This window comes from Prionailurus viverrinus, chromosome A2 (genome assembly GCF_022837055.1).
Source record: "Prionailurus viverrinus isolate Anna chromosome A2, UM_Priviv_1.0, whole genome shotgun sequence".
In the NCBI taxonomy this organism is placed as follows: Eukaryota; Metazoa; Chordata; class Mammalia; order Carnivora; family Felidae; genus Prionailurus; species Prionailurus viverrinus.
In genome coordinates, this window is record NC_062562.1 from 127,157,475 (window position 1) to 127,184,220 (window position 26,746).

The 26,746-nt window shown below is 38.9% G+C and overlaps 1 protein-coding gene across 6 annotated transcripts in view; it reads right to left on the bottom strand.

The window, feature by feature from the left end:
* Positions 1–26,746, bottom strand: part of MATCAP2 (microtubule associated tyrosine carboxypeptidase 2) — a 78,067-nt gene that overhangs the window by 42,708 nt on the left and 8,613 nt on the right. For 3 of the 6 annotated variants that reach the window (XM_047842513.1, XM_047842507.1, XM_047842530.1), the window contains 2 exons: positions 25,881–25,950; positions 5,205–5,899 (listed from right to left, as the gene is read on the bottom strand). In XM_047842513.1, coding sequence (XP_047698469.1) covers positions 5,205–5,899; positions 25,881–25,950 — 765 coding nt within the window. Of the gene's footprint in view, positions 1–5,204; positions 5,900–16,731; positions 17,009–25,880; positions 25,951–26,746 lie in introns of those variants that run through there. The other 3 variants (XM_047842537.1, XM_047842522.1, XM_047842548.1) reach the window with 3 other exon arrangements.

A 26,746-nucleotide genomic window follows, 5' to 3' on the forward strand; every position in this document is an offset into this window, starting at 1 on the left:
AGGGAGAGAGAGAATCCCAAGCAGGCTCTGTGCTGTCAGTGCAGAGCCCCATGCAAGGCTCGGTCTCACAAACTGTGAGACCACGACCTGAGCCGAAATCAAGAATCAGATGCTTAACTGACTGAGCCACCAGGCACCCCTTACACTATTTTCCATTATTTTTTTCATTTGAAGACACTTAAGTAATTTTATTTTAACACTTATCAATTCTGGATTATGTATACTCCACCTGAAGCAGAAAGGGAACAGATGAAATGCAACAGTTAGGACAATAGTAAAAGAGAAATAGTACAGAGCCTTACTGGAAGGGATGTTGCTGCTTTGTTCCCTGGCAGAGCCACAAGGGCAGGAAGAGAGAAATCAACACCTATAATGTTGTGGATAGCCTGTCTGGGGAGACCTTCCCAGTCTTCCTAAGGCATTCATTAACACTGTATTGAGTTGAGACTGAAGTCATAACTAAAAGAGGACGATGGGTGCCCTTACTGGGAGATACTTTTGTCTCACAGTTCTAAAAAAAACAGCAAAATCACTATTACACAAGTATATATCATAAAGAGGAAGAAATATCTTCAATGTCCTCATAATTAGCTTCTGCCAGAGGCATGGATCCTTGCCAGCAAAGTGAGAGGATCTTTCCATCTGGTGCCCTTTGGGTGCTGGGGGTGGCAAAGGGACAGCCAGGCTAAAACCATGCTGTGAAACAGTGGTGTGCTGGAGCCCCATAATTCTGGCTTGTGAGGACTGAATTTTTATTAATTTGCAAGCAGTTCATGTTACACTGCTTGAAACTGATCATGGTGGAAGTATTCATATTTACATCATGGACACTGAGAGCTGGTTTTCCAACATGTCATTGTGTGGAAGTCAGCAGCACTTGAAACAGACTCCTGGTTCTGCACCTTACTATATGTGACCTCAGGAAAGTTACTACACTTCTCTACGTCAATTTTTTCAACTGGTAAAACTACAAGTATTGCACCTCATGTGAGGAACTAAAAATGGTAACAGCTATAAAGTACTAAGCAATCAGAGTAACAAGCAAATATTAAGTAGTCTATCAATGCTAGTTATAATCTGTCACACATTGATGGTTCATGTGACTTTATCCTTAAATTTCAAAGCAATTTTAATGGAGCAAGGGTCCTTAAATAAAAGGGCAATGTCAACAATTTCATAATAATACAAGTATATGGAGAACAAATGTTTTTGTTCGCTCTTCCCCTGCTACCCTCAAGGCAAAATTTCTAACTTAGCATACACTTAATTTACTTGGCCTTCTGTACAAATATCATACAACTAAAAAGTATTAGAAAGTATTACAATGCCAAAGAACCCCATGCTTATGGTAAATATTATATGAATATAGGGCCCAGGCTCAATTTGTGAATAGTAATGTAACACGATGGACCTTTACAAAGCTATCAGAGAGCAGGCCTTACAACTGACCAGGAATCTCACACTGACAGCAAATACAGCAGCCCAAACAGATGTTTTATTTGAATACAGAGTTTTTTTCTTCTTTTCTAAAATATGAATGTAAATAAATGCTTTAAGAGATCAACTTAAGCCCACCAGTCCCCATCTCTTACATCTATGAAAGTCTGAAGGAAACCAGAAGCAAGCTTCTAAGAGTGCTCTCCAAATGAAGTCACAAAGGATACAAGTAACTTCTCCAGCAACTGAGTTCTAAGAACAGGTAAAGAGTGGTCTACCAAGGAAACTTGTTACAGATCAGCACCCAAGGTTTTTATTGGGAACTAGTACAGAAGCACCCCTATGCCTGCCATGTTCTAAAATTCCAGACTCTCAAAACGAAAAGAGGTGTCCAATATAAACACTTTGCACAACTCAGGCACAGCAAACTACTCTTACCATTTAAGGCAAGTTTTATTTCAGTCAACTGTTTACCAGTCAAGTTCTCAGACTAAGGCAACCTTGCAAGCAGACCTTTCTAAGTCAGTGGTATCAGGCCTGCTATCAACTGCTTTTGCACACCTACCTTTAATTTTTCTTCCCTGACAGCCAGAGGAGCCTCGTCCAAAGGTCTTTACCTGATACCCCAAAGCCTTCTTTCTCTCATACAAAAGCGACCCATTTGCCAACCACTAATTATCCCCACTGCTCCAGTTTTATTAATGCATACGAAAATAATTCAACCGTTATCTTATCTAGCCAAACAAAAGTTGACTTATTTTCCCAATGTTATTAAATATCACTCTACTAATCAGAACCTCTAGTTAGCATGAGCTAGCCTGGATCTACACTGAGATAGGATTCCAGCCAGAGGTAGAAAACAAGTCACTTAAGTTGTCCATTGGCTTTATCATGTAAATATATAATTTCCATTTGACTTGCTGGAAATACTGAAAATAGTTCAAGGACTCTTATTACTACCCTGAAGACTCTTCTCATCTCTCACTTCCAATCTTACTCAACAAAGTGAACAGTGCAAAGCCAAATGGATTTGGTATCTAGGTTTCCCAGGGGCAGTCAGCCCCCAGGAAGTAGGACAAAAAGTGCACTGGCTGCCAGTTTTGCTGTATGAGGGCGCCACTGAGGAGCCACTTCTAAGCCGCTGGTGAGGATGCACCTGACCCTTAACAGCTTTCAGCATTCTCTCACCCCAGATCCCTTCTTCAACTCCCAGGAAGCACTGCACTCCTTCCTGCAAAGGTCCAGAGCTACACAAAACAGATATTCTCAGTTTCTGTCAAGTTTAAAAATACTCAAGGGTTGGGAAGCTGAGGGCCACCATGGCTGTCAGCAAGAGGGTGAGCAGGGTTCAGCAGGCTCCACCTGGAATTATATTCAAGTCCAATAGCCCATGCTAGACCCCGTGAACCACCTCACGGACCTGTCTCCTGGGGGACCTAATGCTTAGATCACAAAAACCTGCATCCTGGAACTCCTGGACATTGATGGGACAATCAACTGAGAATGACCAGAGCTTGAGCACTGCTTTGGTTCCATTCTGATAGGCTTATCTTGTGCATGGAAAGTTTAGCACTGTTCTGCCAATGTGTGCACTGGAGAGGACCATGGTCACTCCAACAACAGTGCAGACTGCCTTCCATTGAAGGATTCAGATCCTGACTATCTGCTAGGGGTCGACAAGGCCTTGAGGGTGGAGGCCAGAGACCATCAGGTGACTTGGCTATCCTGGTCGCCTTGTGTAGCATGTTTCTGAATCCCGAGACTAGCTCTGAAGCTGTGTTTTTGCTTCACAGCTGGGGGCGGGGAAGGATGTATGACATCATGTCATAATCCACTCAGATGCTAAATAGGAATTAAAGCAAATTTTATGGAGGCCTTGTTCTAATGAATCCCTTTTATTCAATTAAAGTGGTTTAAATAGTACACTAGGCATTTGTTGACAGCATTCTCCCAAAGGGTGGCCTTTGAAGTACAGCCAGTAGGATTGCTGGTGCTATTTACTCGAGCAACCCAAGTATAGGTTTATCTCCTCAAGCCGGAATTGGGTTAAAATAAAGACTGTAAAGCCACAGGCCAAGCAGTGTCAGTTCTCAATCTGTGGAGCAGCTGATCTTCCTGTCTTCCAGGGAAATGAGAGAACACTCATTTTGATCCAATGGTGGGAAATCTCTTTCCCAATAGGTAGGGTTTAGGGTAGGACACCAAATTAAAGAATATTGGTAGGTAAATCTCAGCCATCTCTTTCAGCACTAATGGGGAGAAAAGCAAATAGCATTTTCATAATTATCATAAATTTTAAATGAGTGAAATCCCTATTCAGTCGATTGCAATGTCCGAAATAAAAATCACAAAATGACTGCCAAAACAGGAATAAAGACAATAGTTGCCCTTATTAGTATTTAGTACAATCTCAGCACTTCTAAATAAAAAGTGCCCATTAAAAATCTAGAGAAGCAGTTGAAAAGGTTTCTTCTAATAAAGGAAAATAAATAGCAAAACTAAAATTATTATAATCCTAAAATAAGCTTTACATAATGGCTTCAAAAGGCTTGTCAGATTCCGTCATTTATTGCAACAAAAATCTGCTGGCCACAAGTCCAAGGAACTGTATTATAGCAAAAATGCTAAAATAGGGCACACACCACAGGCAAATGGAACCACGCAGTTTCACCTAGCCTACAAACAGATTTTCAATCACTCACAAAGCCAAGTTGAACCTCATGTATTATAAAAGCGTGTAGAAAGTTAATTTAACCAAAGGTAGTCTGCCTTTATCATCTCAACACTATGCCTTTCAGATAAACATCAGCCAATTTCTCCTCAAAAATTTAAGGATTTCAAAGTTTTTTAAGCCTCGTAATACACAAAACTATGTGCCACGTGTCTAAATGGAGCAATATCGAAAGTGTTGCTCATATCCTTCACATCATGATTTTCTAACCTTGAAAATAATTGTTAAAACTCCACTATTTTCTTTTTAATTTTTTTTTCAACGTTTTTTATTTTATTTTTGGGACAGAGAGAGACAGAGCATGAACGGGGGAGGGGCAGAGAGAGAGGGAGACACAGAATCGGAAACAGGCTCCAGGCTCTGAGCCATCAGCCCAGAGCCCGACGCGGGGCTCGAACTCCCGGACTGCGAAATCGTGACCTGGCTGAAGTCGGACGCTTAACCGACTGCGCCACCCAGGAGCCCCTATTTTCTTCTTTAAATGAGTGCTGAAATATTTATTTGACAATGATTAACAATGACAACAAAGCATTAAGAAGTTCATGGGCAAGTATCAAGTCTAGCTCTCCAAAATGCCTATGGAGCCTAAAAAAGATGGGAGTGTAACAGCATAGGGGAACCAAAGACTGTATGATCTACCTAAGGCCCTCAAAATCAAATGGAAAATGCAAACACAGTGTGAGCTGCATAACACTGGTCTCTGGGTTGGCTAATGGCCTACATGTCTGTAACTCCCAAATGAAAGCCTAGAACCAGAATCTTAAGCTTTTTCCAAATATAGCTGCTTCCTGCCACAAAGTCTAACAGATTCTTCATAGATTCTGACTAGTGCACAGTAGTTTACATATAGGCTATGGCACTCACCTGGAAATTTCCTATCACATATTTACATGTACCGAATGGGGCGTTAACTATAACATATAAATAACTGGAATGTTTTTTAAAGTCTTTTTTTCTTTTTTTTCTTTTTATAAGACTGTAAATAATTGCTTTAGTTACATAAAAATGAAATACCATTACTGAAGTAGCATTTTACCTGTTTAAGAAATCGGTCAGATGCATTGCTGTGTTTGGCCAACACACTTGGCAGAGATGGATTTGCATATTCAAACTGAGGATTGTAGGTATAGTCAGACTTGAAAAATCTCAGTTTTTCTTTCTCCAAGTTGGTGGGCTTTATAGCAGTCAGTATACAAAATTTCTTCCCAGAAAAGTCATCTCCCTTTTCAAAACTTCTAGACAGCTGAGGCTGTGGCTTTGGCTTTGGCAGAGTGGAGAAATGGCGTCGCTTTACCTTGTTTTTGGGTTTAGGCGGCAGTACAATGCTGCTCCCTGTAACAGAGATATCATGTGTAAACTTTATAGGACTCGACACTGAACTAGTGACAAAGACACCAGGCTGCCTTTCTAGGCAGTACCAAGTACCACTGCTCATCACAGGCACTGGGGCTTTCATCTTGCGAAGATCTTTACTACGAGAAGAACTAGGAGATTTGCTGGGCTTTCTACATCTTTTGGAGTAGGTGGAGGAAGGCTGTTTTTGTGAATGATGCTTTTTCTCCTCTTTGCTCTGTAGCAGAACATTGTAACTACTGGTTCCAGTTGTGAAAATGTCCTTTAGTATCCCAGTAGATAAATGTGAAATGCTTCTTTTGCTGTCAGTGATCAATGACTCTTCTGCATTTAGGACAGACTTCTTAGCAAGTTCTTGCTCAGGCCAGTGAAGCTTTTCTGTGTTAATAAACAAAATCAAAACAAAAGAAATAACAAAGATACCAGATGAAGCAAATTGCTTATTATACAAAAGTACTCTGAAGGTTCTGTAAACCTTATAATTTTGCAACGATCTTTAGAAAAGACATTTTAAATATTAAATATATTACCAAGCTTTGGTCATGCTAGACATTGTCACTTCTATATAAGCATATATATGCTAAATTTTAAAAATTCTCAGCTTGAAGCCATTAAGATGATCAAAGTTTAATATCAATGTGAGATAATACACATAAGTAATCTGAATATTCAACTCTACCAATGACTATAATTTCACAGTAAGGATATAATTTTCAATAGTATTTCCAATATCAAAGCAAGACCCAAGGTATTTAAAAGCCAGTACAATCTTGAAATTAGATGCTGTAAATAAAGATAGCTATCAGGAAAAGAAGGACAACACTGCCTTATTTATCTCAGAAACAATTTTTAAAATTAAATAAATGATATGTGTATGTTAAAGCATGTTTTCATAATGTCACTCAATTGTTTGATTTTCTTAAATCTAGGCTACAGATTAAAAGAAAATTAAGGTTTTTTTTCTTGCCAAATCTGAAAAAAAACTGTAACTGTTATTACCTAGACATAAGAATATCAAATGGTAAATTAAGGAGAGGTCAGCTTTGCCTTTAGATTTCACAGCGCTTTAAAGAGGTACGAACCACCCGATATACTGACGCTCGTGCTCTGCTTTAAAACTGCAACGTTGACCTGCATTGTTTCATTCCACAAATACATGGAATACTACTAACTAGGTACTACGAGAAACATACGTTATGAGAAACATATTTATAAATCTACTGTCTCTGCCTTCAACCAGCTTCCAATCTGGCTCTGAAGGCAAGGCAAGCCTATGAAGATTTGAATAGTAATACAAGACAGTATAAGTTTAAAAGCAAAAAGCAGAAAATACAGAGTTCAGAGAAGGAAGAAAGTAATGTGAAGAGAAACATGAGATTTCGGCTAGACCCTTAAGAACTTTCAGATTCAATTCTAAATTGACGAAGCGTTTGAATTTGTCTTAAATCCTACTTACCAGAACTAGATTCCAGCCCAAGTCCTATCTACAAATATGACCTCTGGCCAAGTCTGCTTATAAACCTTCCTTAAGTCTTTCAAATGACATATGATTCTCTCAATTCTCTTTTCCAAGTCTCATGGACCCTTATGCATCTAGCCCCAACCTTTGGCTCCTACTACGGAAGCAATTTCAATGCTAGCCAACTTGAACAGCTGCCTGCCTTGCTAAGAAACAATTTATTTCAATTTTTTAAAAACTTTATCCACGCACATCTGTCATTCACTCATTCAAGGTTTGACATTCAGGGATCTTTTCTACAATGAGTAGTAATACATAATAATAACAATAATGGCAGATACCATTTGTTGACACATTTATGTGAGTTTGGGATTTCACAGAAAACTATACATGTTGTATCACTTAATCCTCAGAAATGTTAAATCATTTGTTCAATGTTATATTACAATAAAGTAATAAACAGCAAAATGATTTGAGAGCGGGTGTATGTAATTAGAGTTCAGGCTTGTTATTATGTATATAACATATAACGTTCATTCAATTATCAACAGCTATTCAATATTGTCAGCTATATGCACAGCACTGTACCTTTTCTTTCTCTGTACAGAACATGTACAGAGACATGATAATCTGAATCACTGATGTACTAAGATAGGTACCAGAACCGTGTTTTATTCATCTCTTCCTTTCCAACATCCGGCATGGATCTGGTAGACATTGTTAGTGCACGCTGTATAAATGAATGAACGAATGAATGGCACAACCCTAAAAAGGTCATCTCCAACCATTCTAGATAAACAGATATTTGTAGTTCTGGGACCATTCTACAGTTCTATGAAGTCACTGCAGAAGTGGACATATAACAGGGAAACCAGTGGTTCTCAACCAGAGGCAATTTTGCTCCCCAGGGGGCATATGGCAATGTCTGGAGACATTTTGGTTGTCACAACAAGGGAGTGGTGCTACTGGCATCTTGTGGGTAGAGGCCAAGAATGATGCTAAATATCCTTCAATGCATCGCACAGCTTCCTACAACAAAAATATCCATCCTAAAACAGTGCTGTGGTAGAGAAACCCTGCCCTAAATGTAAGTTTTTAAAGCTTAGAAGTCATAGAGTTTAGGGTAAAGATTTGGTAAAATACCAGGTCAAAAATGGGTATCCAAATACGTAAGGTAATAGTCCCTCTAGTTAACACTTTCTAGGCCAATATGTGAAATTTGAATTCTGGTGTCTTAAAGACAAAAGCAAAAATATGCAGAGGCTAAATGTCTATTCTATGCACAAGATGAGAAGTAGGAGCTAGATACAGGGTCATGTTGAAGGTTGATTACACAAAGAAGCCATTCAATAAACGGAAAAAAAACAGCCAAAAATAAACAGAACAAACACAACTTTCATTACAGGCTGGTAGGTCTCAGTCCCTCAGGGGTTTCAGACTTAAATGTTGCCAACCGATAGTCCAAACTGGGCAGGCTTGGCAAACATAGGCTAAGGAACACCAGAGCACAGGCTGTAGCCCAGATGCCCATGAACAATGTCAGTTTCCCTAAAAAGACATCACAAGTTTATGAGACAAGAGGTGATTAGGAAAGGAAGAATGAAATGGACACTAAAAGGAAAAGAAAAAAAGAAAAAAAACCTGCAATAAGAATAAGGGTATCACAAACAGAAAATCAGGTGAGAAGTAGGCACAGCCAGGAAGGTAAAGGGAGGTAATCAGGTTCTTTTTCCTTTTGGTCTTCATAATAAAAGGGGAGAAAGTTACATCAAATTAAAATCAGTGAATAAAACTATTCTAAATAATTCCCAATTTTGATGGCTTATTACAGGTGTGTTGTGTTGAGTATATTTGTTTAAAAATGAATTCAGTTTAAAAATGCTTTCTTTGGTTCCTAAAACATAATAGCTATATGACTACAGAGCTGAACTCAGAGTTCTTTTGTTTTGTCATAAGGCATCAGTGATCACTAAATTCAGAATTTTGTGGGGGCGCCTGGGTGGCTCAGTCGGTTGAGCATCCAACTTCAGCTCAGGTCATGATCTCAAGGTTCGTGAGTTCAAGCCCTGCATCCGGCTCTGTGCTGACAGCTCGGAGCCTGGAACCTGCTTTGGATTCTGTGTCCCCTCCCCCCCCACCCCTGCTTGTGCTGTTTTTCAACAATGAATAAACATTAAAAACATTTTTTTAAAATAAATTCAGAATTTTGTTCCACCTCAAACAATCTATACACTTCAGGATTCTTAACAAAAGTCCTAAACCATCTGCCAAAAACACTCAATGGGAGGTGACAGAGTGTGTAGGACAGAACCCTTTCCACCAGGAGTTGTAGCATTTCGGCTCACTTGCTAATTTTCTACCTGAGAGGATTAGCCCCAGTCCATGTTAAGCTCCATCTGTTGATGAGTAAGGTTTGGGAGTTAATAAAACGCCAATCGTGCCAAATGCTGATATCCCATGAAGTTCATAAAAGTGGGGCAGGTGATCAAATAACTCATGATGAATATAAATTAAGTCCTCAGAATCACACTGATCTTATTTCAGTTGTATTAAAGTGTACTACTATGAGAGACCCTAAAGTACTGTTTTTTAATTTTAAATATTATTGCTTACTTAAAAAATGACTTTTACACATGCATAAAAACATCATAAAAGGCCAGTAAGATTTCATCTCTTTCTTTTCCTGAAAAATTAAACTTTATTTTTTTTCAATATATGAAGTTTATTGTCAAATTGGTTTCCATACAACATCCAGTGCTCATCCCAAAAGGTGCCCTCCCCAATACCCATCACCCACCCTTCCCTCCCTCCCACCCCCCATCAACCCTCAGTTTGTTCTCAGTTTTTAAGAGTCTCTTATGCTTTGGCTCTCTTCCACTTTAACCTCTTTTTTTTTTCCTTCCCCTCCCCCATGGACTTCTGTTAAGTTTCTCAGGATCCAAATAAGAGTGAAACCATATGGTATCTGTCCTTCTCTGTATGGCTTATTTCACTTAGCATCACACTCTCCAGTTCCATCCACGTTGCTACAAAGGGCCATATTTCATTCTTTCTCATTGCCACGTAGTACTCCATTGTGTATATAAACCACAATTTCTTTATCCATTCATCAGGTGATGGACATTTAGGCTCTTTCCATAATTTGGCTATTGTTGAGAGTGCTGCTATAAACATTGGGGTACAAGTGCCCCTATGCATCAGTACTCCTGTATCCCTTGGGTAAATTCCTAGCAGTGCTATTGCTGGGTCACAGGGTAGGTCTATTTTTAATGAAAAATTAAACTTGAAAAATAGTTTTTAATGTTTACTTATTTTTGAGAGAGAGAGAGAGAGAGAGAGAGAGAGAGAGAGAGAGAAACACAGAGTGTGAGCAGGGGAGGAGCCGAGAGAGAGGGAGACAGAGAATCTGAAGCAGGCTCCAGGCTCTAAGCTGTCAGCACAGGGTCCGAGGCAGGGCTTGAACTCACAGACCGTTGAGATCATGACCTGAGCTGAAGTCAGCCACCTAACCCACTGAGCCACCCAGGCGCCCCTGAAAAATCAAACTTTTAAAAAGCATACACAGGCTTCTTTGGGGGAAGTGTACTCATTTTCCCTCAGAAAATAAGGCAATCAGTCCTACTTTCTCATATTAAAAGTCACTATGTAATGTGACATTTTAGCCATCAGCAATCTTCTTCACCAGAACTTTAGAGTAAACAAAAATAATCTGTTGCTCAAAGAAATCATTCATACCAACCTGATTACCCATATTGAGGGGGGAAAAAAGGAAATAATAATACATTAAAATTGATACTCAGTATAATCACCTACTTGTGAATATACTGAAATTACCAACACAATGAAAGCTTAATTTGTTTCTAGAACAGGTGAAAAGGATACCAGGATTCCTGGCTTCCATCCTCAGCTCTTTCAATCACCTCTCTGTAATATTAGCCTAATCATTAAGCCCATCAGTGCCTCATGTTCCTCATCTAAAGGAAAGAGAGAGGGACTCACGAAACTTTGTTTTTCATGACTGTGAAGAGGTGAGGTTTCACAGTAATTATGAGATTCCCCAGCTGAAAGGAAGATTAGATCACCAGAAACAATGGCTGGTGGAAAATACCATTCAACCAATTTTGACTCAGAAAATGGCAATTTCATACAGTTCACTAGAATTTATGAAACCTAAGAATATGGGATAATCTTACATAAGACAATAGATTGATTACAAACAAAAGGCAAAACAAAACAATATAGTCCCCAAACAAGATAAACACTTTATCAAGTAGTTGTTCATCACTTAAACGATATAATATCAAGAATAGGAAAAAAATGAATAAATTATGGTAACCTGTATATCAGAACACTACATTGCAATGAAAAAGCAGCTAAGCATGCAAGCAACAATACAGTGCATCTCACAGGCAATACTGTGCAAATGAAGCCAGATCAAAAGAGTACATACAGTATAATTCCATTTTTACATAGTTCAGAAACAGGCAAATCTAATTTATGGTGTTAGAAGTCAGAATAGTGGTTACCATTGAGGGATGGGTTATAACCTAGGAAGAGGCTATCTTCTTCTGGGCAGTGGTTACATATGCACAAATTTATTGGGTTACACACTTAAGACTTGTGCACTTTACTGAATGTAAGTTACACCTTAATCTTTTTTGCGGGGAGGGGGAAAGAGATACAGGGAGAAACAGAATGCCAAGCAGGCTCTCTGCTGCCAGCGCAGAGCCCAACACAGAGCTCAAACTCACGAACTGTGAGATCATGACCTGAGCAGAGATCAAGAGTTGGACGCTCAACCAACTGAGCCACCCAGGAGCCCCACACCTTAATCTTTTAAGATATGTGAAAACATCAGTATCTTTGAAGACATACTTATTGCCCAATTTGCCTTATAACAGATAATCTACTATTTTTAACATCTCTGAATTCAACAGAACCCCATATAGTTTCTCAACTGTAAGTTAAAAAAGGAGATGAAAAGGCACTGCTCATGTCATTCAGGAACTGAGAAAATTGACTTTACTTCAGGATTCCCAAAAATGTCACAATCCCAGTGAGGAGTACTTCAGTGTTTCTCAACTAGTAACAATGATTCTTTATAATGTGATGCTGTTGTTCTTTGGTCAGGAATTGCGTGTTATTATTTTAGTTAGAAATATGCAGGGTATTCTATAATGCCAGAAAATGGTGGTTGTGGTAAAAGAAACCGTTTTAAAAACCATCTGAAACAACAGTGAATGTGCTAGAAAACGAAGTTCCCCATGGTTTTCCCCTTAGGATGAAGACAAAACTCCTGACCGTGGCATATGATGTCACTTACCATCAGGTCACCCTGCCTTTCTTGCCTCCATGCACAATGTCGCCCTTACTCAGTCCACTCTAGCTTCCTTTCATTCTGTCAATCCCTCACACTCACCAGCCTCTCTTCAGACACAATACCTCTTCATACACTGTCCCCTATGTTTGGAGAGTGCTTCTTCCCATCAGATTAATTCCCACTCATCCTTTAGTTCAAATACCACTTGTTCCGGAAACCTCCTCTGGAAGGTTCTTTGAAGCACCTGTCACAGTTGTAGTTTTACATTTGTTTGTATGAAGGACTCCTCCAATACTGAAATTATAAGTCCCATTATGGCAAACATCTGTGTTTGGTTTTGCTCATTCACTGACTTGCTCATGAAAGAATGGCCTGAGAGGTAGCCAGTATTTGAGAGGAAACGAAAGGATACTGGATTTGAATGCCTGAAGGTTGAGGGAAAAAAAATCATACCAGGATCACATGAAAAAAAGGAAACAACCAGTGATGTGGAAGACAAGTTTTTAAAAAAAAATTTTTTTTTAACGTTTATTTATTTTTGAGACACAGAGAGAGAGCATGAACAGGGGAGGGTCAGAGAAAGAGGGAGACACAGAATCTGAAACAGGCTCCAGGCTCTGAGCTGTCAGCACAGAGCCTGACATGGGGCTCGAACCCACAGACTGCGAGATCATGACCTGAGCCGAAGTTGGACGCTTAACCGACTGAGCCACCCAGGCACCCCTGTGGAAGACAAGTTTTAATGGCAGGTGCCTAATGGTATAGGACAAACAGGAGCTACGCGCCTAACTGTATCCATATCAGATGGCCAAACACTGGCCTTAAGAAAACTTTTGTCTCCAGTATTTTTATTTTATTTTTTTTTTAATTTTTTTTTTAACGTTTTATTTATTTTTGAGACAGAGAGAGACAGAGCATGAACGGGGGAGGGGCAGAGAGAGAGGGAGACACAGAATCGGAAGCAGGCTCCAGGCTCCGAGCCATCAGCCCAGAGTCTGACGCAGGGCTCGAACTCACGGACCGCGAGATCGTGACCTGGCTGAAGTCGGACGCTCAACCGACTGCGCCACCCAGGCGCCCCAGTCTCCAGTATTTTTAAACACTCATTTTTGTTAGAAAGGAGCTTCATTTCCAGATGACTCAATCACTTCTTTTATACCATACAAAATATGGGCAGTAGGAAATCATATATTAACATACTCTTATAAGGCTTCTTACAGTTTCCTGTCACTCACTGAATGGGCTAGATGTCTTCTACTTTGAAAACAATTTTATAGTCAAGTGAAATACAATCTTTCCAGGCAAAAATTATTTACAGATTTGCCTGTGATAATAGCTTAAAAACATCTTGACTCAACTATCAGATAATGCACCACTGATGTTAAATGAGATCTTCATGTTGAACTCTGTGGCTTAAATCAACATATAGTCACTGTAATAGTGTTCTGTCTTTCCTACTGGTTGAAAACATGGGCTTTGGAATGGAGCTTCTCCAGTTTGAATCTTGGCTGCTTATTAGTTGTGACCTTGACCAAGTGAACTTCTTTGTGCTGTAGTTTCCATTTCTGTAAATGGGATAATAATACATATTTCACAGTACTCGTGTGAAGATTGAAAATGGTAATATCTATGAAGTACTAAGAACAGTGCCAACCTGTAGTAAGCAGCCTGTGTTAACTATCGGTATTGTTATTAAATTCAATATTATATTCAGCTCCTACAGAAATACTCCATGGAATAATGTAAATGGGAAAATATTTAGAATCATTAAATTTGGATTTCCAAGGTAAATTGAACAGTAATTACTTCTATATTCTAGAATCAACATTTTAGTGGCTTTAGTACAATAAACTATCTTTAAAAAGCTGAAAGTAGGCAAAAAAACCCTTTTCTAATTTGATTCCATTTCAAACAGCATACACAGCTTTCTTATTTTGTTCCTCCAGTCGGCAGCTCTATCAGAATGTTATATTTAATTATATTAAGTCATGACTAGTAAGTCAAAAGTGAGTAAGATATCATAGAGGAAGCAATTTCAGAAATATTTAAGTAATTGCTTCCATCCTGAGATTAAAAACCACCAGAAGAAGATGGCTTCTTAGGTATCAATAAGTACTGAGAGGACAGCAAGGGAAAAAGGGGTCATGTTTTCAGCTACATTCTCTTCATAAAGTTTCTAGTTGTCTCAGTTGGGCTTTCTGGTATGTTAGTGAAAATGTTTGCATTAGGGTTCTGGAACTATTGTTTTAACTAGTCAGGTACCATATAAAAACTATTTTGAGAGGCACCTGAGTAACTCAGTTAAGCGTCAGATTTTGGCTCAGGTCATGATCTTGCAATTTGTGAGTTCGAGCCCTGCGTTGAGCTCTGCACTGGTGGTGTGCAGCCTGCTTGGGATTCTCTCTCTCTCCCTCTCTCTCTGCCCCTTCCCCACTTGTGCACTCTCTCTCAAAATAAATAAGCTTTAGGGGCGCCTGGGTGGCTTGGTCGGTTAAGCGTCCAACTTCGGCTCAGGTCATGATCTCGCGGTCCGTGAGTTAGAGCCCCGCGTCGGGCTCTGTGCTGACAGCTCAGAGCCTGGAGCCTGTTTCAGATTCTGTGTCTCCCTCTCTCTGACCCTCCCCTGTTCATGCTCTGTCTCTCTCTGTCTCAAAAATAAATTAAAAAAACGTTAAAAAAATTAAAAAATAAATAAATAAGCTTTAAAAAAAATTAAAAAAAAAACTATTTTGAAAAATAACCCAGTCAATTATTTCTAAAGGGGCTGTAAATTTGATGCTCTACTTCTCAAATGGCTGTTTTAATTCTTACTGAACTATAGAAATTCACTGCAGAATAATCTATCTCAGGGTATGCAACACGTACAGTTGGATTGATTTCTGCCACTAAATCACAGAAAGGGAGTTGAGGCAAGAGGAATCAGTCTACTATTTCTTAAAGTATCTCTCCTCAAACTTCCAACTCTGCACAGTGAAAAGCAGGAGATCCACTTAGTTGGATCTAAGTGGTATTCTGACTGAATACCCACTTTCTAATACTAATATAATGGTATTCTCTCTCTACAATGATTGTTTTGCTTTGGGAAAATTATCATAATTGATATTATTTCTAAATCAGTATCTAATAACCCTCACTTTGACAAAATCAAACTGTATTTTTCTGCAAGGCAGTGATTTTCAATGGGAAAGGGGGGGGTAATTTTGCCCTCCAGGGAACACTTGACAATGTCTGGTGGCATTTTTGGTTGTCACAACTGGGTGTGTGGGCGAGGGAGGGTATCTAGTACCTGCTCCCAAAAAGAAGGTATGGTATTTTTAAGTAACTTTCAAATTTTTCACTGTATTTTAAGGTGAAAAAATAGTATCTGCATCAAATTACATTTAAAAAACTAATGCCAATTTAAGTTGCTTCCTGTCAACACAAATAACAATAAGATAAAGTACAAAATCAGCTCCATATTTTATAATATGAATCATGAAATAAAACAGCATAAAATTAAGACCACAGGTATTTTCACTGGAAAAGAATTCAGTTTTAGAATTTAAAAACTAGTCTAAACTCTAAAACTTTAGAATTTAAAAATAGTCTGTTTGGTACTGCAGTGCCTGAAACTAAAAAATTCTGGCCTTGACACTAGTTTGCAGATTAAGCATTTCCCTTTACTGTTGTTCGTCATGATACTGGACTACCAAAAACCCTGTCTGGCACAAATGTTACAGAGAATTAAAGGCAGAATAATGTCCTAGGGAACTCTTCTAATACGTAAGCTAATATTTAAATGATTAACATCAATACCTATTTTTTAAATAATATAAAAGGCAAGTAAATTTTCCGACCTGGGGTCTGAACACCCATTTCTTCTGCTTAGAATCATACATACCATAAAGTGACCTATTAATAGTATTAACCCAAAACGTTCTGACTTAAAAATAAAAGCACAGGAAAAAAAAAAAAAAACAGAGAAATAAACACTGTATAAATACTCATATACTGGAATGTGTTCTTTTGCTTAGCTCTGATTTTTCTGAACATTCTAGAAAATTAGACGCCAGTACACTATAATGCCTAACTACATAGCTAATATGCTTTGAAATGGCTTATTTACAGCGCACATTTGTAGGATGAGTAATCTGTCGATTATGATTCACTTCCCTAGATTCCATGGCACGTGCTTACTGATAATAAGCGACAAAAGGAAAAGGGACCGTTTTTCTGTCTTCCCTCCGCGAATTTTCCTGAGCACCTCCTGCGCGCCACGCACTTGTTCCGGGCGCCGGGTTGAGCGCCCCGGCCGCGCGCGGAGCCCACTCAAGCCGTTTCCTCGGCCTCCGGGGCGACTGGGGCCCCGAGTCGCCTCACACCCGTCGCCAGGAGCCGGGAGGACACTGTCCGCCACCGCCAGCCCAGGGGCCAGCCCTTCCGGGCACTCACCCGTCACGCGAATGGACTCCAGCATCGTCCCGCCGAGGCCGCGGGCGGCTGGCTGGCTCCAGGGGCGCCGGGGGCGAGGGCCGGCGAGAACCGGCCGGACTGCCTCTAGCCTCGGGCCGGGACCTCAGAGGAGGGGTCGCGGCGGCAGGCTGCTCTCCGCGTCCTGGGGCAGGATGAAGCGGACAAGGACCGACGAAGACGTGCGCACCAGGCTGTGAGAAGCGCTCCCTGCAGACCGCAGGTGCTGGAAGGTACACACAGCGGCTCTACAAGGGGCAGCTGCGCTAAGAACCCACCGCCGTGACGTTGCCGCTCCCCGTTGCTAGGAAACGCTCCGCGCCGCGGCGTACGCTGCGCTTCACAGAGCTTGCCCGCCACTTGGGGCGCTGGCGCAACGGCGGCCGAGTTCGCAGGAAGAAAGAGGAGGGAAGGAAACTACAACGCCCGGCGAGCACTGCGCAGGCCCGTGGCCCCGGAGATTTGTGGGCTAAGCCCCAGGACAGACTTGGTTCTTCGGCTGCTGGTGTACGTGCATTGTGTCTGATTATTCTTGTAGAGAAGACGTTTGTGCCCTGTTCAAGAGGGCTTAATGCTGCGGTAGCTTCACAACTGAGAGGCGGTGTAATATGACAGCCCATCTGTGTATTGCAAAGCCAGTCTTCTCCGCCCTTTAGTTAAAAGGTTCGGAAAAGCTAAAACAACTTTAGATTGAACGGTGTTCAGTATCTGCGGAAGCTCAAATACATTTTCAAGTTGAATATCCCAGAATAATGTCCTTAATACTAAAAATACAAATTTTAATTTATGATTGTGCAATTGATACGGCAGGATGTTGTCCGCTTTGTTATTCCTTGGGAAATGTAGAGAGTATACCATTCAACATTTTTTGAGAGCCTGATGTGTGCAACGTTCTGAGGCAGGCCTGGAGGACATAAGGTAAATGACATAGGTCTCACAGAGCTTACAGTCTAGGAGGAGCTCACAGGATAGTGTTGGCACTTTCAAATTTCTGAGCCACATTTTCTCTTCACCCTTTCTCAAGGTTGAGACAGGACACAAGTAGCTGACATGTGTTTTCAAACCCAGGAACAAAAGAAAAGTTATGTTAACATCATAATCTAGAAATAACAGAACGTGTGAGAATTTGTATCTTTTTTAGCAATTAGGAGTGAACAGTGGACATTTGAACTATCACAAGTAGTAGATAACCTCACATTATATTGTCTGAAAATCCTGTGAATACTATCTTCAAAATATATCTGGAATCCAGTCATTTCTCATTATAACCCCTGCCACCATTCTGGTTCAAGCCACCACCATCTCTTGTTGGATTATAGCCATAACTATAAATGATCTCTGTTATTTCCACCCTTGCCCTCTTCAGTGGCCAGTGTGGTCCTGTTAAAAAGTCAGATGTCACCACTCTGTGCAAAACACTTCAATGGCTTCCTTTCTTTCCTATGAGGTCCTTTATGACCTAGCCTTCCGTCATCTCTTTGATCTCATGTCCCACCACACTCCGCCTTGGTCTTGTCAAGACACGCTGACCTCCTTGATATTTCTCAACTATGCCAAACACTCTTTCACCTCAAGACTTATGTAACTTGGGATTTCCCCTGCCTGGAATGCTCTTTCCCCAAGCAGCCAAAGGACTAGCTCCTTCACCTCCTTCAGGACTTAATCCAAATGTCACTTCTCGGTGAGGCCTTTCCTGCCACTCAATTTAAAATCCCACTTCCTTCTCAGATTTTCTTCCGTACTTCTCTGCTATATTTTTTCCCTTTAGTACCAAACACTAACTTATTGCATAGTTTACTGATTTATCTCCATTGTCTGTCTCCACCCCTAGAATAAAATTTCCATAAATACAGTGATTTTTGCTACCTCACTGCTATATTCCTGGCATCTAGAATAGTACCTGGTACACAATAGATACTCAATAAATATCTGTGAATCAATGAATAAGTAGATAATAGAAAGTATGTATTTTCAATGATAAAGAAAATAGAATGATATAAAACAGGCATCTGGATAAAGAATACATTTTCAGGGGTGCCTGGGTGGGTCAGTTGGTTAAGTGACTGACTCTTGATTTTGGCTCAGGTCAAGATTTCACAGGTTGTTAGAGCAAGCCCCACATTGGGTTCTATGCTGACAGTGCAGAGCCTATTTGGGATTCTTTCTCTCCCTCTCTCTGTGCCTCTACCCCCCACCCCCCGCCCTCAAAAATAACTAAACATTAAAAAAAAAAAAGAATTAATCTTCAGTTTAAAGCACTTGAAACAGTTTTGAGCAATGACTCCTTGCATTCACAAGGGCAGTTATTCTTTCAACATATGTCCCAAGGAAAAAGCCTATAAATGAACCTTAAAAACCTGAATTCCTTATGTACCTAAAACTCTGACACATGCTTTTCAAGTTTGCTATAAAATGTATCTATTAAAGTCACTGCAATTTAAGAACTAATTTCTCAGAAACATAAAGACTCCTAAAAGATGTTTCCAAGTCACATATTCAGCATCTACGTAAAGAATTTACTCTGAATGCTTTTACTAAAGCATGCTTAATCATATTGTCCATATCCATTACATTTTGAAGAAATAAAGATATGTTATTTTATTCATTCTACAGGTATTTATTTATACATAAAGCATTGAGCTTAGTGCTTTTAGACTACATTATAAAACATGATACTTATCCTCAAGAAACTTACTGACTAGTTAGGAAAGGGTTTACACACACACACACACACACACACACACACACACACACACAAACTAAAGTTAGAAAAGGATGTACACTAAATGTATACCTCCCTCTTCAACATTCCATTGAACTTAAGCATTCCCCAAATAAGCAATTTGATGATGCTCCTGTAGTTCGCGCACCTACATTATTTCATTCTTTACTTTTAAAATTATTTTTATGTTCACCCTACCAATATTTTCTTGTGGGTAATTTTGATTTCTAAATGCTTTTAGTGATAACTGTTATTAAAGGTGCATGTCAATTTAATCAAACCATTCTGAAAAGATATTCTTTGTGTACCATTAGGCATTGAAGTCCTCTTGCTAACAAATTTGTGAATACAAAGAGTTTATCTAATTTCTTACAAAACTAGTACTGTTATCAGCTCCTTTTACCATTCCTGCCTATGCAATTATTCATCCTCATCAAGCTTTGTGCATCTGCTTTGTTAATTATTGATTTGTGCAGTGCCTGCTTAGTATTTCCATTGGGTACAGCATCTGCAGCTGTCCACTTGGCTGCTTTTGAGTCAGCATTGTTTTTACATATCCGACAGAACAATGAACAATTCCATCTTTCTGAGAAACTTTCTTTATATCCGTTTCTATATAAACCGTTAATATTGAGACAAAAGGATTGATGTGATTATCAGTTACTACTCCATTTTCAAAGCACTGACTGCAAAATAAAGTTAATAATTTATTAAAACTGCCTTTAATAACTTATATTTAAGGATACACTTCCCCTCTTTATAAAGTTTGACTAAACTAAGGTTTTCCAATGTTAGCCAAGGATGTCATTGTAGTTATCCTACCATAACATTATTCTTCATTTTACGTTTATAGTCATTTTTACATACACTACCAATATTATATTGTGGATCATTTTGATCACTATCTTTAATGATGACTTCCATTCAGGTCTTAAATATGAAAATGATGGAAAAATAGCAATTTTGATAGAAATATTATTCTTTTGTGTGTGCTAAGATTTTTGTTATGGAAAAAGCTTATATTTTTCTTATTTAATAGTAACTTTTATTTAACTCAAATGTTAATCTGTATATCCATGTACATGCTACAGAGTAAACTATTCATAATCGATGGAGTTACTGAATAAAAAAAGTCAGCCAAAATATCTCTGTAATAAGAGAGGATCATTTTTGTTTTGGTTTTAGAAAAAAGATCAATACTTTCCTTTTTAGAGACTTTGAATACATTTGATCATTTACCTTGAATGGTGGAGCTGTGTAGTAAAGACCAAGAAAAAGGAAAAGAGAGATGGGGACAACTGGAGAAAGCTGCTAATTAATAAGTATTGCAAATGCTAGTGGAAAGACAACTCTATTTCATCTTCTACAGGAAAGGTTCGTTTTGGTGAGAGCTGATCAAGTATATATTATGCTTGAAACTGAGAAAAGGTTTAATTTCTTAAAAAGTTATCTCAGTAGCTAAAATAAATTAGAACATTCAAATCACATGTATTCACTTAAATTTTATTTTTAATTTTTTAAAAAGAGAGAGAGAGTGAGAGAGCACAAGCGGGGGAGGGGCAAAGGGAGAGGGAGGAAACAAGAGAGGATAGAAGGTTTGAAGCAGGCTTTGCACTGTCAGGGCAGAGCCCAATGCAAGGCTTGAACTCAGGAACTGTGAGATCATGACCTGAGCCAAAGTTGGACGTTTCACTGATTGAGTCACCCAGGTGCTCCTCACTTAAATTATAGAGGAGACTTCAAAAAGGGGGGAAGAGAAGCTTGTAGAAAATACTTTTGACTTTTATTCCTGTTTAAAAATTTTTTTCTTTATGTTTATTTATTTTTGAGAGAGAGAGAGCCAGAGATAAAGACAGAGCATGAGCCAGGGAGGGGCAAAGAGAGGGAGACACAGAATCTGAAGCAGGCTCCAGGCTCTGAGCTGTTAGCACAAACCCGGATGCTGGGCTTGAGTTCATGACCTGAGCCCAAGTCTGACACTTAACTGACTAAGCCACCCAGGTGCCCCTTTCCTTCCTGTTTATTGGAAACAATTTATAACATTCTGTGTCACTGAAAATATAGCAGTTGAGGAAAGTTATTCTGCAGCAGTCTGCTTTTATAGGAGAACAGAGCGACTCTAATTGCAACACCCCAACCTTAACAAACATTAACAGAAGCCTCAGGGCAAGCTGTCAATAATGTTCCTTGACTCATAAAAGGAAAAAAAAAATCCAACAAATAGTTTCTGTGACTCTAAAAAAAATTTTGGGGGGGCGTGCCTGGGTGGCTCAGTCGGTTAAGCAGTCGACTTCGGCTCAGGTCATAATCTCATGGTTTGTGAGTTCAAGCCCCGCGCCAGATTCTCCGCTGTCAGCTTGGAGCCTGGAGCCTGCTTCGGATTCTGTGTCTCCCTCTCTCTCTGTCCCTCCCATGCTTGCTCGCTCTCTCTCTCTCTCTCTCTCTCAAAAACAAATAAAACAAACAAACAAAATTTTTTTGAGTGGCACTTGATTACTTTCAGGATGTCTGTTTTGAAAGAATGGAATGTTTTCAGTATGTCTTTTTCAGGAGAATGAAAAGCCTTAAGTGGGAGACAAATCGAAGAATGCTCTGTGAAACCTCCTCTTCCTTTTCACCTCAATGAAAATAGAAGAGCAGAAAAATCCTGAGAAACACTGATTATTTTGATAGGATGTTTTGTTGTTAGTGATTGGGGGAGGAGGGATATTTTTTAAACAGACAAAAAAATTGCCTATCTTAATTATATTTTGAAAAAAACAAGATGTGCATTAGTTTAATCTTTTCACAGATATTTAAGTGTCTCCTATATACAAGGCAAAAAGATGATGAAAAGAACACAGTACCTACCCTGAGAGAACTTACTCATAGTGCATACATACATATGTGAACATGATGTACATACATCAGCCAGTCTTTGAGCACATACATCAAGGGTGCTGTGGTAAGAGTCTCGGTTCTCTAGGAACATATGTTATAGTGGGAGAAACAAATAAGAATCAAATTAACAAATGTGTGATTACAGATACAGATAGGTGCTATGAAGTACAGTAAATCAGGAAAGTATGCTAGATGGTGACTTGTAAGGGGGGTGTCAGGAAAAACCTCTTGAGGAAAAGACTTTTGAGCTGAGATCTGAAGGAGAAGAGTCAGCCATAGTAAATTTGGCAGGGGTGGGGTGAGGTGGGTGGGAGAGACAAGCATTCTAAATGGAGGGAATTGTAAATGCAAAAGCCCTGAGATGGCAATGATCTTGCCATGATCCTGGAACTACATGAAGGTCAGCATGACTGGAGTCCAGCGAGCTGGGGGAAAGTGTTAGAAGAAAAGATCTCAGAAGTAGGCAGGGGCCAGCATAAGGAATTTGGACTGTATTCTAAGTGCAATCAGAAGCCACTGGTTCATTTTAAACAGGGCAGTGACATAATATGGCTTATTTGTTTTTAAAGATTGCACTGATTGTTCTGAGGACAATGGATAAGAGGTTGAGAATGGAAGTGAGAAAACAAGATAGGAGACTTATAGTGGGCCAAATGAGGGTGCTGGTGACTTAGAGTGGAAATGAAAGCTGTAAAAAGGGAAAGAAGTAGGAGACCCAGCACATAGAGGAGTTGATCCGCAGGCTGACTTTGTGGGGAGGAGAGGAAGGAGGAATTGAATGTGACTCCTAGGTTTTTGGCTTGAGCAACTGAGTGGATAGTAGTATCATGTATGGAAATGAAAAAAATTAGGGAAAAAAAGAGGTTTAGTGGGGAATTCTATTTTGGTTAAATTTAATATGCCAGTTAGAAGTCCAAGTCAAGATTGCAAATAGGTGGTTGGATGTTAGAGCTCAGAGCTCAGGGAAGAGCTTATGCTAAAGAAATAAATCTGGGAGCGATCAGTATAGGGGCAGCATTTTAAATCAATGGGACTGATGAAATTACCAAAGGAGTGTGTGTAGGCAGATAGGAGAGCTCAAGCTAGAATTTAGAGTTCTTAGTCATCTAGTTGTGGAGCAGAGGAAGGGATCCAACAAAGGTTTTCTGTTTTTGTTTCTTTTTTCCAAATATACGTATATACACATATACACACAGTAATATATACATAACTATACAACAATATCTGTATATATGTGTGTATACAAGTGTTTTTTCTGACCTGTTTAAGATTAGCTGGCAGACATGATGCCCTTTTACCCCTAAATACTTCAGATTATGTATGTATATATGTAAATATGTGTGTGGGTGTATGTGTATGTGTGCATGTACAGAGAGAGGGAGAGAGAAAGAGAGGGAATGAGAATAAAGCAAATGCAGTAAAATTTTAATATATTAAGAATCTAGTTGAAAGGCATCCTGGAATAATTCTACTTTTTTCTATGTGTAAATGTATAAAACTTTTGAAACTTTAAGTCTGAAATTGTATCAAAATAAAGTGGTGCAAATTGAGTACCACTGTAGAAAATGACCTCACTGTAGGCTGGGTGGGGAATCTTAGAAGACATGATATTCAGCTAGCCTCATATAGATATCCAAAGGTATTGTGGGAGCATTTCAGTAGCAGGATCAAGGTGAGAAACAAGGGATGTAGCAGAGTAGGGTTATGTTCAGGAAACAGCAAGTGAGTGAGAGTTTTCTATTTTTTGAGCACTTTCCTTGGCTCTAAACATTAAGCAAAGTGAGTAGTAAACTCTTTTGCAGAGTTAAAAGAGTGGCGTGGGAAACCGATAGAAAATTTGATAGGTATTCAAGTGGATAAGAATGAAAGAATTGTGAGAACATGAAACATCCAGTTACTTGGGATAGATTTGAAATGGAACTGGCTCAATGCTCAGCAAGCCAAGAATAATAGAAAAAAATAGAAGGTTAGAAATTGGCAAATTAGATGCAGCAAGAAGGAAAGGGCCCAAGGAAAATGGTATTGAAATGGTTCCCCTTGGGGACTGGCTGGGTAGGGAACAGATAAAACACAAAGGGGGCTAGGCGATGTTTGGGGAAGAGACCTGGAAAGGGCCAATAATAGGTTCTAGAAATCTTAGACTAGTCACAATCTTCTTGTTTCCTCATGTACTATTTTAAGGGGCTGAATTAGGTGATCCCTGCCAGCTCTTATCTTTTTTTAAAACTCCCTTTTCACTAAGCCTCCTTTTAAGAATTGATTAAGCAAAACTACTGAGCAGGGGGCTTCATAGAAAAGGGCAAGGTGGAAGGTCAGGGCTAATACAAAGCATGAGCTGTAATATTTTAAATGTGACCAAAAGTTGGGAAAGGAGAATGGACTGAAGGTTAGGGTTAGGAGGGCTTGCAGGGTTAGCAAGAGTGAACAGCAGTAGAGAAGAGGTAAAGATTCAAGATTACAATCAGGAGGCCAGCTTTGGGGTTTGAAATCTTAGAGATGGAGCACTTCCAAGTGTTGATTAACATCCATGTGTGGGCATACATGTGATAGATGAGCAGAGGAGAAGAGGACATCAGTATAGTTGGAAGGTCTGAGGAACGGTGAGGTCAGGGTGTAGGGGACTGTAATCACTGAAGGTTCATCAGCAAACATTTCTTGAGGGCCTATTACATGTCGGCATGAATGGTGCCGAGGAAGACCAGTATGGTGTCCAACTTCAAGAAGCAGGGAAGTGGGAAGTGAAGGTGGATGTCACAAAAGCCCAAATGTGTCAATTTGTGAATTAATGAAAGAGTAGAAGAATCATAGTCTAAAAGTAGTATGCGAAGAGAAATTTTGAAGTGTTTGGGAGGTAAAGAAGTTCAGGACAGACATCAATGGAATACAATGAATCTCCTCGTATCAAATTTAATTTTTGATGTTCAATAGAGATATTTTGATGTTTAAGAAGCATTGGCTTCTGCTACTTTGTAATATTTAATAACTGCTTTTCTTTAATATGCACCATTTAAAAATTTAAATATTGGTTCTCTGAATATAACTTAAAAAGTCTAGGTATGGAAATGTAAAATTATCAATATATAAATTATAATGTGATAAGTACATAAAAGAGTTCTTCCTCTTTATGAAAGATTTGCTACAGTCCTTTAAATATTAATTCTCTTCATATCCTTATTTACCACTTGGAAAAGTAAAAAAGGAGATTAAAGCTGTGTAAATTTTGAGAATAATCTATTGAGTGAAGAAAATATGTCTGTAGTTCCACTGGGTTTTAAAAACAATACAATATGTTCAGAAAGCACAATTTGTTTTCCCTCACTTTGGAATATGAAACATTTTCATTAATTAAATTAGAAAAGAAAAAAACCTGATACTAAGAACCATTAAAATGTGATGCTAGGGGCCATTAATAGCAGGGTTCGTAACAACTAAAACAGCCCTTTCCAGTAACATGTATAACATCCTTTGATTGTTCTTATTTCTTCATTATAATAAATGTGTAAAAGAAGTGGCCCTTAAGCCAGATAACCTGAAGTAGAGAACTTGACTTTAATCCTTCTTGCCACTGCCTTGTGGTTAGACCTTGGCCTTTTCTCTCCCTGTAAAAATAAGAATATTTACATCATTGTATCATTTGTGAATGAAATGAGAATGTGTGTGAATGTGTTTTGAAATAGTAACTGTAAATATACAATATTTAGAGTGTCTTTATTGAGTAAATGCTTTCAAATTTTTGTGTTTTTAGCCCTCTATCAATTTTATCTGTGACACACATAATATTTCTTTTGTTGAAAAGGATCTTAGAAGGAGCAAATACTCATTTACTTGTATTACCTTTAATCTACAATGCCTTGATTCTATTCTTACATAAATGTAATAAGCCGTGATCTTTACCTAACTAACTTGAGAGGTTGCAGTTTTCACAGGGAAGACACTTCTGATTTTTAAAATATTTACATAATTTAGGCCAAACTGTATAGTCTAACTACTAATAATCATGTGATTACAGCATGCATTTCTTTTCTTTACTTCCTTAATAGTTAAAATAAATTTTTTTATTTAAAGAAAGAAATTCCAAGAGAAAACCATGGTTACTATTTTTCAGGACTTTAGACATAGTTCAAGGGCACATTTAAATCATTATTGTGTCTTTAGTGACCAAAATAAATACATAAACTGAAATGTCAAAAGTATAAACAACTAGCATTTGAAGTCAGGCAGATCTAGTTCAAATTATTAGGTGATGGTCTGACCACTTTGTATCTCAGTTTCCCTATATCTAAAATAGGAATAATAGTTATTTTCTACTCAATCATTTAATATCTACTGAACTCATATTCCCAGAAGGTGCTATAAACAAGACATGTCCCTGACACTCCATAGCTTACCCTCTAG